General features: G+C 44.5%; 1 protein-coding gene across 1 annotated transcript in view; it reads left to right on the forward strand.

The window, feature by feature from the left end:
* VWF (von Willebrand factor) overlaps positions 1 to 18,691 on the forward strand; it is a 159,612-nt gene that overhangs the window by 113,171 nt on the left and 27,750 nt on the right. The window contains exons 38-43 of the mRNA XM_083503303.1: positions 231 to 436; positions 6,302 to 6,404; positions 7,432 to 7,506; positions 8,357 to 8,461; positions 8,832 to 9,037; positions 12,684 to 12,833. Coding sequence (XP_083359429.1) covers positions 231 to 436; positions 6,302 to 6,404; positions 7,432 to 7,506; positions 8,357 to 8,461; positions 8,832 to 9,037; positions 12,684 to 12,833 — 845 coding nt within the window. The remainder of the gene's footprint in view (positions 1 to 230; positions 437 to 6,301; positions 6,405 to 7,431; positions 7,507 to 8,356; positions 8,462 to 8,831; positions 9,038 to 12,683; positions 12,834 to 18,691) is intronic.

Consider the following 18,691-nt stretch of genomic DNA (forward strand, 5'->3'; position numbering starts at 1 on the left):
AGATGGGTGGGGTATAAATAATAAAATTATTATTAATAATATTTATTTATCAAATTGAATTGAATTGCAGTTAACTTAGATTTTTCTCACCCTAGTCCAAGCATTCAGGATGGATTTAAGATTGACTGTTTTTATTTTGTATTGCATCTGCATTGCAGACAAATAATATTTTTTATTTATTTTTTTACTTACCATTTCGTTTATTTCCTTGTGTCTGGTGTTCTTAACAGCTATGGAATGTCCAGTCTCGATGAGGTATGGCTACTGTCAAGGAGGCTGCATAAAGCACTGTGGGAATGGTACCAACACAGAAATCTGCATGGATTATCCCACAGAAGGCTGTTTCTGCCCACAGGGACAAGTGACCCTGGATGGCAGGTGTGTTCACGAAGAAGAATGCACCCAGTGCATCAGTGAGGATGGGACACGCCACCAGGTAGATCTCTAGTTATTGCGTAGCGCTTCTGAATCTTGGCTGGCTCTTACGGATGTTTTCCAGGGAGATCGTTCTTAGGTTCCAGCTGACTTAAGGACATCCATGTTACTCCAACTCTCTGCTCTCCATTCTGCCTTTGTGCTTTTTGTTGGGATACTGCCAGGGAGATAAAGTCCATCATGGCCCCAAGCCGCGTGCTGGATGATCCATCGATCTCCCGTAGGCACGCAGTATCATCGATTAGCGACATGAGTTTCTAGAAGTTATCTCACCACATTCCAGAGCTCATGCACACTCTTATCAGCAGATAATTGACAGCCAAAAGTCGCACTCAGGAGAGCATTATTTACAAGCTTTATTCAGCGTTGATCAGAACAAAGAAAGACATGACTGTTCTGCGTCAGTGTCTCCGACAGAGAGAGAGAAAACGAAAGCAATAGGAAACATAAACATCCTGTGAACAGGAAATACGCAGGCTGTGACACAAACATCCTGCTCCCTTTTAAGGTGGAACGGAAATATCCTAACACTTCTAACCACCCACAAGTCAAGAGAGGGAGGTGCAAGAGCCACCTGCTTTGTTCTCCTTAACTCACCAGGAAGCTAGCTTGGCTATTTCAAGAATTAGAAGGGGACCTGGGCATTCAGCCTAACTGCCCCTGCCCCCCCCCAATGCATAACAATACATTTGCTAAAATAATGTGTACTTCTATCATAACCTTCCTCCAAATTGAAGGCAGGTCAGGTGTAATGACGTCTGTATCCTTGGGGGTATCATTTATAGCAGGGGTCAGCAAACTTTTTCAGCAGGGGGCCGGTCCACTGTCCCTCAGACCTTGTGGGGGGCCGGACTATATTTTGAAAAAAAATATGAATGAATTCCTATGCCCCACAAATAACCCAGAGATGCATTTTAAATAAAAGCACACATTCTACTCGTGTAAAAATGCCAGGCAGGCCGCACAAATAACCCAGAGGTGCATTTTAAATAAAAGGGCATATTCTACTCATATAAAAACATGCTGATTCCCAGACCATCCGCGGACTGGATTTAGAAGGCGATTGGGCCACATCCGGCTCCCAGGCCTTAGTTTGCCTACCCTTGATTTATAGCCGCTAAAGAAAACACATAACCCTTCACCTTTCCATTTGCTCTCACACTTTTGTTCCTATACCTCTTGGTTTAAGAGCGCTCTCTTTTCTTCAAACCCAGATACAGCATAGAAACCCCTAAGGGTATCCCAAGAAGAAGAAACTGCAATTAAATTTGCTCCAAGTACATTATTGCAATTAAATTTGCAATTGCAAAAACTGCAATTAAATTTGCTCCAAGTACATTATTGACAAAAGAAATGAGCGCTGACAATTTAGGGAGGAACGTTTTGGCTTGCCATAGAATCTTTCCCCGTCCGCTGCCGAGTTTCTCCACTCACGAGGAAGGACGTAAGGCTCCCCGCAGCCAGTCCTGTCCCAGATCTCCAGCATTAAAGGTAAAGGCAAAGGACCCCTGACAGTTAAGTCCAGTTGCAGATGATTCTGGGGTTGCGGCACTCATCTCACTTTACTGGCTGAGGGAGCCAGCGTTTGTCCGCAGACAGTTTTTCCGGGTCATGTGGCCAACATGACTATGCTGCTTCTGGGGAAACCAGAGCAGCGCACGGAAGTGCCCTTTACCTTCCCGCCAGAGCGGTACCTATTTATCTACTTGCACTTGGACATGCTTTCGAACTGCTAGGTTGGCAGGAGCAGGGACTGAACAACGGGAGCTCATCCCGTCGCGGGGATCCAAACCACCAACCTTTTGATCGGCAAGCCCTAGTCTCTGTGGTTTAGACCACAGCACCACCCGCATCCATCTCCAGCATTACAAAGGTTAATATGCATAAAACTCCGAAGGACATAAAAGCAGCAGCAGAAGGGTGATGCAATACACACAAACTTTTTAATAGCCTTGCAAAGGAAGCAGGGTTAGGGCGTCATCGGTTTGCAGCAAATCTCAATAGGTTTTCGCAGCATGACAAACAGGATGTAGGAATGAAAAATCACGGGAGACGAGAGAGGCAGGTGCAACATGAGGCGTCTGTCTGGGCGGACCCCTGAGAGCCTCTTTTATTGAATATTACAAGCATTGCCACAGGTGTGCCTGTGGCTGATTGGTTGATACATACACACAGAAACTTGTGATTGGTTAACATAAGTACTAAGGCGGGAATTACATGTGAGAGGTGGGGATTACATGTGATCATTTATCATTGATGGAGTAAAGGCTGGGAATCGGAGCTAGAACTAGACAGGCATGAAGCCTCCTAATTGAATTGTAACTAGAGATTAATATGGCACAAACAATATAACAATCAGGTTCTGTAGATATGGTCAGCTAGGCATGGAGAGCAGGTACAGTTTGTTTTCCATGAGCTTAGGATGTCTGTTACTAATGATTGATCATAGCATGTGACAATGTAACAATCAGGTTCTGTAGTTGTGGTCAGCTAGGCGTGAAGAGCAGGTTCGTACAGTGTGTGCAAAAGCAGGGAAAAACCTACGAGCAAGACTTCTCAGAAAGCAAGAGAAAAGAGGAGCAAGGCTTCCCCAAAATGGAGCAGTTTTGTGCAGAAAGAGACTAACAGTTATGTGCAGAAAGAAGACTTCCCTTTATGGTGCTCTTACAACTGGGAGCCACTTTTCTAAGGGCGCATCCTACGATACTGTTGTAATACTTCAAGTTCCACAACAATGGAGGTAGGGGCAACCACAGTGTGGGCCAAATTTCCGCTGGGATCATAGTTAATAAAAGTACCACTGCCCTGTCATATAGTAGGTGTATGTTCTAGAGTGGATTTAGTCACAGCGGTAAGTGGGAGTAACTTAATACCAGGACTGAGAAAGAAAGAAGTAGCCTGAGAACAGGTGGAGTAAGAAAAGGAACTAGGATAGGCTTTTCTCACCTGGGCATTTTTAACAGCTCCTAACCAACGTAGTGGATGCTCTATATTTGGACATTCCTGAAATTCCCACAGAGTCCATCTAATCCAGGGGTGGGCAACCTAAGGCCCATGGGCCACAAGCAGCCCACAAGGGTCATTTAACAAGTCCCCGCGCACTGCGCTAAACTGGTGTGGAGTGGGGATTCGCTTCCATGGTGCCAGAACTCGTGTCTGTGCGCTCCAGCCCACGGACGGATGTCCGCTGGAGTGAACCAGCCCAGGTGAGGGAAACCTTGCTGACCCCTGATCTTATCCTTCTGTTGGCCATTAAAGTGGGGGAAGACATTTTGGCAATGGAGAGGGGAACTTTCTAGGAATTTTCAGGATGCATATATACAATGGCAAGTACAGTGGTACCTCGGGTTACATACGCTTCAGGTTACACACCCCGCTAACCCAGAAATAGTGCTTCAGGTTAAGAACTTTGCTTCAGGATAAGAACAGAAATCGTGCTCTGGCGGCGCAGCGGCAGCAGGAGGCCCCATTAGCTAAAGTGGTGCTTCAGGTTAAGAACAGTTTCAGGTTAAGAACGGACCTCCGGAACGAATTAAGTACTTAACCCGAGGTACCACGGTAGTGATGGTATCCCATTTTTCTCAATTCCCCCTCCCCAGAAATCTCCAAATTTCCTCCCCATAGCCTCCCCATTTCCAAAGACAAAAAGTTTATGCCGCACTCCCTTCTCAGCCCTTATTTATTTAGTAATTGAAAATATTGTTTTATTGATGTCAATGTATCAGTCTACCGTTTTGCAAAGTCCCCCAATTTAGAGTTCCTGGCTTAAAATACACTGAGACTGAGATTGTTGAGATTTATGCTACTCAGATCAATAAGCTATTCTGCACCTTCTGAACTTTGTCTTGCTTCTGCTGGCGACAGCTGACTGAATGCCTCTGGAAAGCTTTTAAGCAGGGCTTTAAGGCAATGGCTCTTCCCTATCTGCAATGTTGGGTTTTCAGAGAGACTGGCTGTGGGGGGAAAATGGTGCACTTAACCGTAATGAATTATAGATTTTGGTTTTCCAATGCTGTGTATTCACTTAAAGCTCAGTCGAAGCACGTTCTTTCCCTCAGAGAATTCTGGGCACTGTAGTTTGTTAAGGGTTGCTGGGAACCATAACTCTGTGAGGGGTAAACTACAGTGCCCAGGATCCTTTGTGCTTTAAAGGTATAGTATATACTGTTAAGTTGTGGGTGAACATATCAAACAACACAGCGATTCTACAAACAGCTCTTGTTTATTCACAGGCCAGGCCAGGACAGAACTCATCTGAAGGGTTCAGTCAGCCTGCATACAGTGGTGCCTCGCAAGACGAAATTAATTCGTTCTGCAAGTTTTTTCTTCTTGCGAGTTTTTCGTCTTGCGAAGCACGGTTTCCCATAGGAATGCATTGAAAATCAATCAATGCGTTCCTATGGAGACCGTCTGGGGACAGAGGGGAAGCGCCGCTCTGTCCCCTCTTTTGTAGCAAGGGGCGGAGAGGAGAAGATCGCTTCTCCCCCTTGCCGCCCCTTGGTTCAAAAGGGGTCCGGGGAGAGAGGGGAAGGCGCTGCGCCTTCCCCTCTGTCCCCGGAGCTTGCGGGGCTGGCAACAGGGAGAAGCGATCTTCTCCGCGCCGCCCCTTGCTTCAAAAGAGGTCCGGGGACAGCGGGGAAGACGCGCTGCGCTTCCCGCTGTCCCCGGAGCTTGTGGGGCAAGCTTCGTTTTGCAAAGCAAGCCCATAGGGAAATTCGTCTTGCGAAGCAACTCGAAAACGAAAAAAACATTTCGTTTTGCGAGTTTTTCGTCTCGCGAGGCATTCGTCTTGCGGGGCACCACTGTATATAGAGCTCCAGTACAACGCAACTGTAACAATTTTCTAAAACTATCCAATCACTGAACGTCCCTTTCGATCCCTTATTTGCATAACTATCTACAGTATCCCCCTGCTGGCCCAGGGTGAGAACTTCAGTACATAACATATACACAGCCTTATCCTCCTTGATAATTTATTAAATCCATTTTATAGCCCTCAGAAATGGTGATAGTCACTGCATCTTGTGGCTGTTAATGTTGATTATGCATTGTGTGAAGAAGTAGGTATTTTTGTGCTCGTCAGTTGACTTTGTTGGGTGACCCCAGGGACTTCGCTTTCCTCCTTTACATCCCATTCCTGCCTCTGTCTAACTTTTGTATGAATTTCTGCATGTTCTGTGTGTATGTAGATCCACTGATCATGGGTAATGTACTGGTGCTTTGGCTGAAATCCCAAGACTAGGCTTTTAAGTATTTCCCCTCATTTTCCTTCATGTGCAGAACACCTGTCAATTGCTCATCAGCTACCAATTTATTTATTGTCTTTTAGCAATGTCTCTGAGTTTTTTTTGATGTGTGATCCAAGGTCTGTTTACTACCAGTCTGAATCCAATAGAAAAGGACTATAGTCATATGCTGTAGCGAGAAATCTGGAACATTCTCAGCCTAAAATAGGATTAATTTGAAACATTTCATTTAGTGAAACTTTATAAGGTCCAGCTTTACTTGGCTTACTCAGCCAATGTTTGGTATGTGTTCTTCAACTTATAGAACCCCAGAATGCCTTGTATTTCCTCTAGTATTTTATAATTGTGCTCATAAAGTCAGGAAAAGGGCATTGCAGAGATCTGATTCGTTCTTTTCATCTTGTGCTAAATGTATTAGCCCTAATGTTAAATTGGGCAACATCTCTGGTTTCTTGTAATTATTCTAACAAAGCAATACCATATGTAGTATTCTGTTTTGCTTTATTTTCTGGGTAGCTCTCTCTCTCTCTCTCTTCTCTCCCTCTCTTCCTCTCCCCCCCCCCCCCACAACCAGATTGCATAACAAATAATCAGACAATTTCTCTTCTTCAAACACATAGCACTTGGAAACGTGGATTCCTTCCAATGAACCCTGCAAGATCTGCATGTGTCTAGAAAATAGGACCATCAGCTGCGCCATTCAGCCTTGTCCAACCCCCCAGCGTAAGTCAAGAATTCCCACCCTTCGAAAAAGACGTAACACTTCCTTTACCATCTACAACTTCCCTGCTTTTTCATGGATTAAGCTGTCGGTCCGACATTACCTGTACTTCCACCCCATGGCCCTGCCTTCTATGTTTCCTTAAAACATGTGTGCAGACCTTTCTGTTAAACACATGAAGATGTGAAAATGAGCCCATATGCCCCCTGGGGATGTTGGGATGGATGGAGCTTGCATGCCCATCCCTCCCTGTCCTCTATTTCAAGTCCACTTGTGTTCAATTAAAAGCCTGAGCAGGGCTAATTGCTCTTGCACAGTGTGGAAAGGCAATAGCAAGGCACAAAGCCACTGGAAGAGACATTTCAGGAGCTGCAGTAATTCCTACCTCTTACTATACCCATGGCCGGCCCACTCATGAGGCAAGGTGAAGTGACTACTGTTAAGTTGTGGGTGAACATATCAGTCGACACAGCAATTCTTCATACAGCTCTTGTTTATTCACAGGCCAGGACAGAACTCAACTGAAGGGTTCAGCCAGCCTGCTTATATAGAGCTCCACTACAACGCAACTGTAACAACTTTCTAAAACTATCCAATCACTGAATGTCACTTTCGATCCCTTATTTGCATAACTATCTACAGTCTCTCCCTGCTGGCCCAGGGTGAGAACTTCAGTACATAACAACTACCTCAGGCAGCAGATCCACAGGGGCAGCAGATCCTGATATAGATCTTCACTCACTTTTTCTTCCCCTATGGGGAGGGAGGTTCCATCTTGTGATTTGCCTCAGGTGCCAAAATGTCTTGGGCCGGCCCTGCCTCTACAGGTCATTGATTTCATCTGTGAAGCCCTCACTACTAGGCAGGGCCAGTTTTTAAAATATATATAGGGCCTGGCCATCTATGAGAAATATACCGCAATTCTGGCCTCCAGGTTTGTGTCTGTAGAGGAGAGTGGCCCTTGAGGGAAAGTTTGGCTGTTCTTGCTTTGGGTATTAATGGATGTGGGTTATTGTTTCCCTCTTGTAGCTCCTTCTTGTGGTTCCTGTGAAATTCCAAGATTACGAAGGGATTCTGAGCAGTGTTGCCCGTTCTACGAATGTGGTGAGTCTCTGGGGGAGGTCGTATGCACAGACCCTCCAAGTGTCCCTATTTTCCAGGGGCGGCCTTGATTTAGAGAAGCCATCCCGCTTTCTGATTTGATCCTGGATGAAATATACTCGGAGTCGAGTGTGGATTTCATGCTCTTTATTCAGCTCATAGTAGTGAGAAATGAAAGTTCCCCCAAAATATCTGCTTTATATACATTATTTACACAATGGGCCGCACGTGATTGGCTAATTCCTGGATTCTCCTGTAGGCCAATCAGGTTGTTGATTCACTTCCATCTGAAGCTGGATTGGGTGGCTCATGCGGACCAATCATACTGATGCATTGTTCTAGGGCCAATCAGACTGCTGCATTTGGATTCTATTCAACTCAGTACATAACACTGGAATTTCCCGCTTTTCCTTATTTTCATTGGAGAAATGTGGGAGGGTATGGAGTTATCCAACCCCCAAGCCACCTAAAGGCAAGCCTGTGTAGGGAAGGTTTTTTCTGAATGTTTATTGTGTTTTTATATATGTTGGAAGCTGCCTGGAGTACTGGGGCAACCCAGAAAGATATGTGGGGTATAAATAGTAAAATTGTGTAGTCACGCGGAGACCCCCCCCCCAACACCAGGCGACCCCCCCCCCCCGGGAGGAATAATGACTCATGACAACGTGTTATGGGATTAAAATTGGCCGCAACTTTATTACATTCTCAGATGTAGGGAGACCTTGGCTTAGGCATTGGGCGTTTATCCCTCCCATACCCCAGCTGGGGAACATCAGGGTTATCCAAACTGTGTGGGGATTGGGCTGGCTCTGAAAATGCGTAACGCTTGATTCCTTCCATTTTCTGTTTTTAGTCTGTGACCTGGTCAGTTGCAAAATGCCTGCTGTACCTCATTGTGAAGATGGTCTCCAGCTTTTGCAGACGAATCCTGGAAAATGCAGGCCCGATTATGCATGTGGTAAAATTCCTTTGAAACATCAAATACTGGTTTTACTTACTTATGCAATTCTTTCTGGCGCATGTTTGTGTGTTTATGTGTATGTATGAGCATATGACATGTGCTCTGTGAGCTCCATGTACTTGATTTCTTCTTGTGGTGTTTATCTTGATTGCTAGTGGTGGTTCTGTTTTTTAAAAAAATATATTATTATTTGTTTTTGCTTGTTTCTTAATAAACTAATTACTGTTTTCACATTGTATTCACTGCCCTGAGAACGGTAGCTTTTGGGCAGCATAGAAATACTGTTCTTAAAGAAAAACAGCAAATGCTCCTTTTGCAGCTGGCTTGTTGCATAGCCTTGTTTGTTTCTGGATTTTTTGTTTCCTAGTTTGCAAAAAAGAGGATTGCAACCCACAGCCAATTGCTCCCTGCCCACCTCACCGGAAGCTGACTATTAAGAAGACTCAGTGCTGTGATGAATTTCAGTGTACTTGTGACTGTGTCAATTCAACAGTGGCCTGCCCTGCTGGATACTTATCAACAACTCTCACTAATGACTGTGGCTGCACATCTACCACCTGCAACCCCGACAAGGTAATAATAATAATAATAATAATAATAATAATAATAATAATAATAATTTATTTATACCCCACTCTGGGCGGCTTCCAAAAAAACATTAAAATACTGTAATACATCAAATATTAAAAGCTTCCCTAAACAGGGCTGCCTTCAGATGTCTTCTAAAAGTCTTGCAGTTGTTGTTCTCTTTGACATCTGGTGGGAGGGCGTTCCACAGGGAGGGTGCCACTACCGAGAAGGCCCTCTGCCTGGTTCCCTGTAACTTGGCTTCTAGCAGTGAGGGAACCGCCAGAAGGCCCTCGGTGTTGGACCTCAGTGTCCGGGTAGAACGATGGGGATGGAGACGCTCCTTCAGGTATACTGGACCAAGGCCATTTAGGGCTTTAAAGGTCAGCACCAACACTTTGAATTGTGCTCGGAAACGTACTGGGACCCAATGTAGGTCTTTCAAGACCGGTGCTATATGGTCTGGGCGGCCGCTCCCAGTCACCAGTCTGGCTGCCGCGTTCTGGATTAGTTGTAGTTTCCGGGTCACCTTCAAAGGTAGCCCCACATAGAGCACATTGCAGTAGTCCAAGCGGGAGATAACCAGAGCATGCACCACTCAATTCTAAATAATGAATTGTCCTACCTGCCCATGAAGAATGACTTTGCTGACAAGGCTCGCACCATGCGTGGGCTATTCCTGCCCATCTCACCCAAACAATCTCCTTTATTCCCACCAAGATGCTACCTTTACAGTTTGTGCAAGTCAGGGGCTGGAATTGTGCCTCCTTCTCCCCTCTTCCTCCAGCTCTGGTATATCCAACCCAAAACCAGCTGTTATCTGAACATTGTATCATTTTGCAATAGGGGCTCCATCAGAATGGGAGGATAACATCAAAAGGAGATGGTTGTTATCAGGGCTGTATTTAGGTTTGATGAGGCCCTAAGCTACTGAAGGTAATGGGGCCCTATATGTCCAGCTGTCCATTGTCAACAACAAAGAGCGGTAGTCTCCTAATCTGGGGAACCGGGTTCGCGTCTCCGCTCCTCCACATGCAGCTGCTGGGTGACCTTGGGCCAGTCACACTTCTTTGAAGTCTCTCAGCCCCACTCACCTCACAGAGTGTTTGTTGTGGGGGAGGAAGGGAAAGGAGAATGTTAGCCGCTTTGAGACTCCTTAAAGGGAGTGAAAGGCGGGATATCAAATCCAAACTCTTCTTCTTCTTCTAATTTATGGACCTAATATGTATCTAAAGCCACTTGCATATAACAAAATATGTATTTTATCAAAATGGTATTTTAGGGAGCAGGCTAGCAGGCGGGGCCCATTACTCACACCATAGGAGCCTACACAACACAAAACACTGTTGTTGTATGTAGGTTTTATTTTATTTGTTTTTTATCTTATATTTTGGAAATGTACATCCAGGGGGTTTTTTCCCTTAAATTTTTTGGTGGCCCCAAAAGTGATTGGAGCCCTAAACTATAGCTTGTTTAGCTTATACATAAATCTGGCACTGGTTGTTATGGAAGGCAAACTCTGGCGTGCTAAATGTCAATGTTTGTTTTTGAATCCTATCCTAAGTTTCTTTGTAAAAGAATTCAGAACAGCTCTGGGGGTTGCTAAAATACATAACACACAATAAATGCAAAACACGAAACAAAAAAATACAAAGCAAGATGTACTGAAATCAGAATTATTTAATCAAACTGATAGCAGATTGTAGGCGCTTCCAGACAATATGTTTATTGAGCATTCATTCTGATTTTTTTGCAGGGAGATTAGATGACATTTCATGAAAGCAAGTGTCATTCCACACTTTCCAGTGCATTTCTCTATCTCACGCCCCATATCAGAAAAAATATGGTGTTTTGGGGGACCAGATTTGTTGTGCAAGATAGATAGATAGATAGATAGATAGATAGATAATACTTTATTCGGCTATAAGCCCACCAGGTAAAACCAATCAGTAAATAAAATAGCATTTTACATTCTAAAATATCAACTAAAATATTTCAACACATAATCTCCTTCACATTACATACAATCTCTAGATGTACCATATTGTGGCCTTGAATATAAGGATGGTGGATAGAGTTTACTAGATTTTAATAGTCATGCAGTATTCCATCAAGTCTTTTATATGAAAGAACTGAATTCAGGAATCTTGCAACCTGTAATGTTCTATAAGAGTCAAAGTCCTGGAGTAGATAGGCTAGATGTAATTCAGTTGGTTTAGCAACAGTTTCCAAAATGATTGAACTCAGAATCCTTGATCGGGGAACAATATATAAAGGACAATTAAACAAGATATGATGAAGGGATTATATCGATTTGTTGTCACATGCGCATAAAACAGAGGTTTTACCGTTAGAAAATCTATTGTTCAGCACATTTGAGGGGAACACATTAAATCTGGCTCTAACAAAAGCGAATCTATGCGACGCAACCGATAAGGTAGACAGATATTGAGGTATCTGGGACATAGATGTAATGCCCTGGTTTATCGGGGAACATGTACCACCACCTGTAGTAAGATTTTGTTGCAAGTCAGCCTGTTGTGCAAGCTTCTTGCTGAAGTGGTTTAAGTTTGCTAAAATGTTTTGCAAATATATAAAACAGTTGCTGGGACCCATTGTATCTGCATCAGCATAAGGAGGATTAACTGAGAGTGTGCCCTGAAAACAAAGTCAAAGCTTCCACAACTACACATTGTGAGGGATGTTAGCAACGGTGAACAAACTGATATGCCTGTTGTCATACAAGAAAGCTTGTCCACCTGATAAATCGGGTCCTCCCTTAAAGAGGGCACGTGTTGCGGTGAGACCTGGCAACCAAACCCTGTGTTGTGGGTGGGTACGATTGGATAGCCACAACACCCAGTTGGTAGGTCCCTTGATGCTGGGTTTAATCTGGCCAATGGGGTGCAGTCTAAATGGATCAAAGGACCTATATATACCCATGCAGGTGACCCAGAGCTTCCTCTTTCTGCTTGTGCATCGGAACACCTGCCCACCTCTCCCTATATTTAGGGCTGTGCGCTTGACCTTGCCATGCCGTCATGTGTCGTCTGTCATTGGGACAGGGGCACGGCAGGAATTTCCCCCACTTGGCTGATTGGCTGTTGCCATTTGGGTTTCACCTGCCGCGTAGCAAATCATCACAACTTGTTAGGTTGCGGATAGGCACTGGTTGAGGTGATAGGGATGGGAGAATGGTCTTGCCATCCCTATGTAAAGGGTATTCTGTTAAAGGAATCCAGGGACTCAATGGTTTGGTCAACCCCTGAGAGGGGGTTGAGCCCGTGCCTGAGTCCAGGGGGACATTTGGGTGGCAGAGATAGCCTGTTCCCGGCTTTCTGCTTATCCACGTTTTCCCCCTTGGCTGACCTATGCTGGTGTCCTGGGTCAGCGCTACCTGCAACGGTGCAGGGAGCTAGTCTAACCAGAGCCTATGCAACCAGTCACTTGCTGTAATCAATAAAGTTGTGGCCTAAATTCTGCCCAAAACCAAACCAAAATTTGAGTCTTGTCTGAATTTATTTAAGGGGGAGGTTAAAAGGTCTGAACACGCAAAGGAATTCTCGCTTTCCTTGCAACCCAGCAAAATCCTATGAGAACACTTGGTGTGCAGTTTTCTGTGAAGTAAGTGTCATGTTTTAATTATTGGCAGGTTTGCGTCCATCAAAATGTTGTCTATCCTATTGGGAAGATTTGGGAGGAAGGCTGCACAGAATGTTCCTGCACAGATATGGAAGATGCTGTTACCGGGCTTCGAATTACAGAATGCCTTGAGAAGGAGTGCAATAAGATTTGTCCACCGGTATGTAAAACTCCAAAATCTTCATTCGAATAGCAGTTCTGTCTAATGGGGAAATTGCAGCCTTGCATAACTGCTGCGAAGCAGATGGCCTAAAGGCGTCAAGGCTGTTCTTAGAAAGCACCCTTCTTCTTATGGCCCTGTTAGTCGTCTGTAGGGATGGGAAAGAAATTCGATTCAGACCCAATTTGCACATTTGGAAACAATATGAGAACTTCTTTGAAGTTCACATTTCTCCAATATACTATGGTAAAATACCATAAAACGCAGACATTAGTGAAAGCAAAATTAAAAATGCACTATATTATAGAAAATGCCTTACAGAACCTTGTAAACAAGCATGTTAGGAGAAATTAGCATTAAAATGCTGGTGGTTTTCATGATTCTCAAACTGATGTGGAAATGTGAAGAAGTGAATTTAAGATAATGAGAAACTGAGAGAAACAGAAAACGGGCAGATTCACCCATCACTGAACTTCTTTCCCTTTTCCCACTGCATCTTCTACTCTAAACGGAATGGTTGCATACCTAACACTTTATAGTTGTTGGTCTTTGGTAACAAAGTAGTTTAGTTTCATTTCATAACTACCGACCGGTGAGCTTGACATCGATACGAGACAAGGTCCTAGAACAGAAAATTCAACAGTTGGTCTGTGAGCACTTAAAAAAGGATGCTGTGATTACTAAGATACAGCATGGGTTTCTCAGAATTAAGTCATCCACCCATCTTCAAAATTTGCAGTTAGCCGTTTGGTGCTACAAAACCTCAAGTTCAAAATAATCTAACAAAATATAAAATACCAAATATATAAAATATTTTTAAAAAACTGCTAAAATATTCAGTGTGAAGACTTGTGCAGTACGGTAATAATTTCACTTGCGTAGCTGTAAGCATAGCAAACATAAAAAGGCATTCAGAGTTGAACCACACACTTGGCTCTTAATTTCCTGGCTGTCGACACAAACAAGGAAACATGCAACGGGACATAATTTTTCTCGTGTAATAGCAAAAAGCACAAAAGGTCATCAAAAGGTAACTTCTAAAAGTGGATCTGAGGCTTTTAAAACCATATTTGGTATGGTTTGCCTTCCTTCTGCTCCCTGGAATGAGGCCTCATTGTTCATGGCACACAATGTGGGACACTGAACATATATCGCGTGGGGACCTGTGCTAGCTCTGGCGCAACTGGGCGTGGGAACTGTTCCTTCACAGTCTCCTCTTAACCTAAAACTTTTTCCATGGTTTCATTCCCCTCCAGACCATAATGTAGAAGAAGACCTAGACCTGCACATTTTCTCAGTTGTGCAATAAAACAAATTCATTAATACATCACAAACCAGTGTTGTATTAAATGTTCCTAGCCAGGTTATAAAATCTGACACCTATTGCTTGACTAATATTAATAAAGCAATTTAAACTCTGGCTTCTGTTGTTTTCTGCGAGGCCAGTCGCCAGTTACAGTTGGTTTCACGCTCCAGATTCCCTGGCGCTGTGTGGGTTGTGGCAGGTAGTAAAAAAGTTAAGAACTGACACCAAGAAAACTCCTTTGCAGACGATCTAGTACAGTATGCAGCCAACAGAATTTAATCACAGGCTAGCACTGCACACTTCTTGTGCACATGAGCAGAGCTGGTAAGATGTTTGCTGGATTTTCAAAAACTTGAGGTGCTGCCAAATCTCATTTTAAACTCCCTTTACTTTAAAGAGCAGGTTTGCTGGGGGCACTTTTGCTAGGGAGCCACTTAAAAAAAATATATCCACAAATGATTATGAGCTATCCACACCCCCTATTGTCAGTTTTAAAACGATTTTCATTCCAATCCCCAAAACAGATTTTTAAACTCCAGGGTGCTTAAAATGCAGCAAGAGAAGTTCTGTGGCGGAAACTCAGAGGGGAAAAAAGTCCAAAAAGTCCAGGTGTGTTCACAGATGGTTCCTGTGTGCTCTTTTGGATCATGGACATTATAACTTTTAGCTGGGAAGTCCAAGGGACAGTGTAAAAATTATTTGTTGCAGGAGGGATGTTTTTCTGCTCTAAACCAAATCCACCTTCTACTTCTAAAACATTAAATTCAGAATGTTTCTTTGTTGAGGAGTACCAAAATGTTTTATCTGAGGATTTAAACCTAGATAAGCTTTTCAGTTTTTGCTAAAGCCTTCCCTTGCTTTCCTTGCGGGTGGCGCTGAGGGTTAAAGCACTGTGCCGCTTGGGCTTGCCGATCAAAAGGTTGCCGGTTCGAATCTCTGCAATGGAGTGAGCTCCTGTTATTCAGTCCCAGCTCCTGCCAACCTAGCAGTTCAAAAGCACGCCCAAAAGTGCAAGTAGATAAATAGGTACCGCTCTGGCGGGAAGGTAAACGGCATTTCCGTGCGCTGCTCTGGTTCACCAGAGGCAGCTTAGTCATGCTGGCCACATGACCCGGAAAAACTGTCTGCGAACAAACGTCTGCTCCCTCGGCCAGTATAGCTAGATGAGCGCCGCAACCCCAGAATTGTTCACGACTGGACTTATTTGTCAGGGGTGCCTTTACCTTTACCTTCCTTGAAATACAGGGTTGTCTTTTTCAAATGAGAGATGAAATAGTATTTTCTGTATATACACTCAGCCGGGGAAGCCAAGGTGGCCTCCTCTGGATATTGTTGGGCCTGCAGCATGGCATTCTAGATCTTTGGACACACTGCTTGGGGCTTATGAGAGTTATAACCCCACACAATATGGAGGACACCATGTTGACTTCGACTTCCCTAAGCCATAGGTTCGAGTCAGGGCCAACACTTGATAGAATGAAAGCCTCGGCAAAAGACTGGTTCAGAAGCTGCTCTCAAAATGAGTGGCAGCATAGAATCCTATCTCCCTCTTGTCTGTTTCAGCAACCCCCCAATATTTTTTTTTAAAAAACTGCTGCCAAGCATGAAGCCGAACATAGCTGGACCTCAGTGCCTGTCTCCATCTCCTCTTGCTCCAGCTGTGGACGGGAAGGAGGCAGCGGCAGAGTATATGCCCACGCTGCCCAGGGCGGGCGCGCTCCCGAGGGTGGCGTGGTGTGGAGGGTGCCCTCCCAGGCCTGGGCTAGCCGCTCTGGCACCCGGAGCGGTGCACGCGCACTGCAGCCGGGGGCGGGGCGAGCCACCCATGGGGGCGGAGCGAGCCGCGGTTCCCAAGCCTCCCCCAAGCTGTCAAAATGAAGAGGGAAGGGCGGAATGCCACCAGGAAAGCGGCACAGCTCCTCCCCTTACCCTGACGGCTCGGGGTAGGCTTGGGAGTTGTGGGCGGGGGACGGCACGCCGAATGCCACCCCCCTCAGTGAGGGCACCTGGGGCAACCCGCTCCCACCGCCCCCCTTCCTACGCCCTGGAAGGAGGAGGAAGCAATCTCTGGCTGGTGGCGGTGGCAGGAGATGGAGGAAGAGGCACCAGTGATGGAAGCCACGCTGCTGCCATTTTCCTGGTCCCCCCAACATCCTGATGCAGGGAACCCCCCCCCCCCAATCTATCTCACAAGTTGGCTCTGCACTAATTATACACTAATTATGCTGAAGTGTTGATTGTTGGGTACGATGAGCAGTGAATTCAGGGTCAAGTGGTCTTCTGATTCCTTCACAAAATACAAAGGAACAACTCCTAATCTGTGTGGATGATGAGGTTAGCATGTACCTCCACACATTCTGGGCTCGCTTGCAAGAAACACTTACTGTGTAGCAGAATTTTCAGAAAAGAACTTCTAGGGCAGGCATAGGCAAACTTGGCCCGCCAGATGTTTTGGTACTACCACTCCCATCATCCCTGACCACTGGTTCTGTTAGCTAGGGATGATGGGAGTTGTAGTCCCAAAACATCTGGAGGGCTGACTTTGCCTATGCCTGGCTTAGAAGCATACCTGCACATTTTCCTTTCATAATTAGAGACTTATCCCTGCCCCGCTTTTTAAAGGAAGCTCAGAGTCTGGTGCCTCTGCCAGGGGTGCTTTGCACCTGTAGCCATTGGGTTGGTGACCCCATGTTTAAACCAACATTTAGCTTTAGAGGCAAATCAGCCTTCTGTAACACATATCAGATTACTAATGCAGCCTTGTGAAATGGACTTTGAGCAAGGAAGCAATGATAGCTTCATTCTCCCTTTCCTTTGCAAAGTGTTGTGGGCTGGGTGGTCCATAAACCAACAAAGACGCCACATAAATCTTCTCTATCTAGCCTGCTGCTATTGCTAAGTTAGCCACAAGGTGGAGAATGCCTTCTGGAGATTCGTAAGCATGATTTGTGTGCGCATCTTAAAACACAGCAATCATATAAAGTGGGTGACAACTTTGAAACCCTCCGTGCAGAAACAAAATAACAAAGCATTTATTTCTTTATATGCTTTCTTGATTCTTTCTTCCTGGAAAATGCATTAATTATATATAACCACTTTTAAAGCAGAATAATTGCCCTATTCCTGATTTTCAGAAATATACACTTTAATCATACACACATTGAATCATATGTAAATTGACAGTTAAATATTTCTCAACCCTTTGGTCCAGTGTGTGACATAGGAAAACTAGAATATTTGCTTCATTTGTAGTGTGACGTGATGCACTATTAGTGTAATAGAGGTTGACCATGAAATCTATGAGTTTAATCACTAATATTTCAGTTTGATAGTTTTATTTGAAGTCACAAAGTCCCCCCAGATGTTCAACATGAGTGTAAAAGGACTTACCATTAGAGGCACTAAAGATCAAAAGGGCTTTTATTTAAAGGAATGCTAGCATTTAAAAGAAAATAGCACATTTAATTTTTAAATAAAATATTTAACCAGTTAAAAATACAGGAATTGCCAGGATTGAAGGCATTAATACATGAAATACCAAGTCACCTTATATTTTGAAGACTTAGTATTATTCATTTATCATATTAGAAATACTCAAAGCAGTTTGCATACATTTGCTTTGTAATCATTACAACTGTGTAAGATAGGCCAGTTTTATTATCCCATATTATAGAGGGGAAATGGAGACTGAATGGTTGCATTCAGTTACCTTATAAGAAAGAATGTAGATTCAGACGAAGCTTAGTAGATGTAGAGCTTTATTTTATATCACCCTCCTTTGAAACAGACATACCAGTATGTCTCCCAGACTCCCAGATTTCCCCCTTTCCTGCTAATCTGTTATTAGCTAATCGGCTTGCCGATCAAAAGGTTGCTGGTTCGAATCCCCATGACGGGGTGAGCTCCCATTGCTCGGTCCCAGCTCCTGCTCACCTAGCAGTTCGAAAGCACTTCAAAGTGCACGTAGATAAATAGGTACCACTGCGCTGGGAAGGTAAACGGCGTTTTCGTGCGCTCTGGTTTTCGCCACAGTGTCCCATTGCGTCAGAAGCAGTTTAGTCCTGCTGGCCACATGACCCGGAAAGCTGTCAGTGGACAAATGCCGGCTCCCTTGGCCTGAAAGTGAGATGAGTGCCGCAACCCCAGCGTCATCCACTACTGGACTTAACAGTCAGGAGTACCTTTACACCTTTGAGTACCGGTCGCCTTTGACTGGATTTAACCATCCAGGGGTCCTTTACCTTTTACCCAGGAGATAAGATAAAGGCAGGAGCAACAGGAAATACAGAATGGGCAGAGAAGCAGGGTTACCTTGTCATGGCTCCTGTTTGCTCCATCTCCTCTGCCTGACCCAGAGAGACCTTCCTAAACTGTGGGATTGTCCTTGGACGGATGCATTGCAGCAGATTCCACATCCTTCCTTCAGTCTTAGTCTGACCACAGGTATTTTCATATAAAGACCAGAACATGTTGTTGTTGTTGCTTAGTCGTTTAGTCGTGTCCAACTCTTCGTGACCCCCTGGACCAGAGCACGCCAGGCACTTCTGTCTTC

The sequence above is a fragment of the Podarcis liolepis genome, assembly GCF_965112155.1.
Source record: "Podarcis liolepis genome assembly, chromosome: 5".
Lineage (NCBI taxonomy): Eukaryota > Metazoa > Chordata > Lepidosauria > Squamata > Lacertidae > Podarcis > Podarcis liolepis.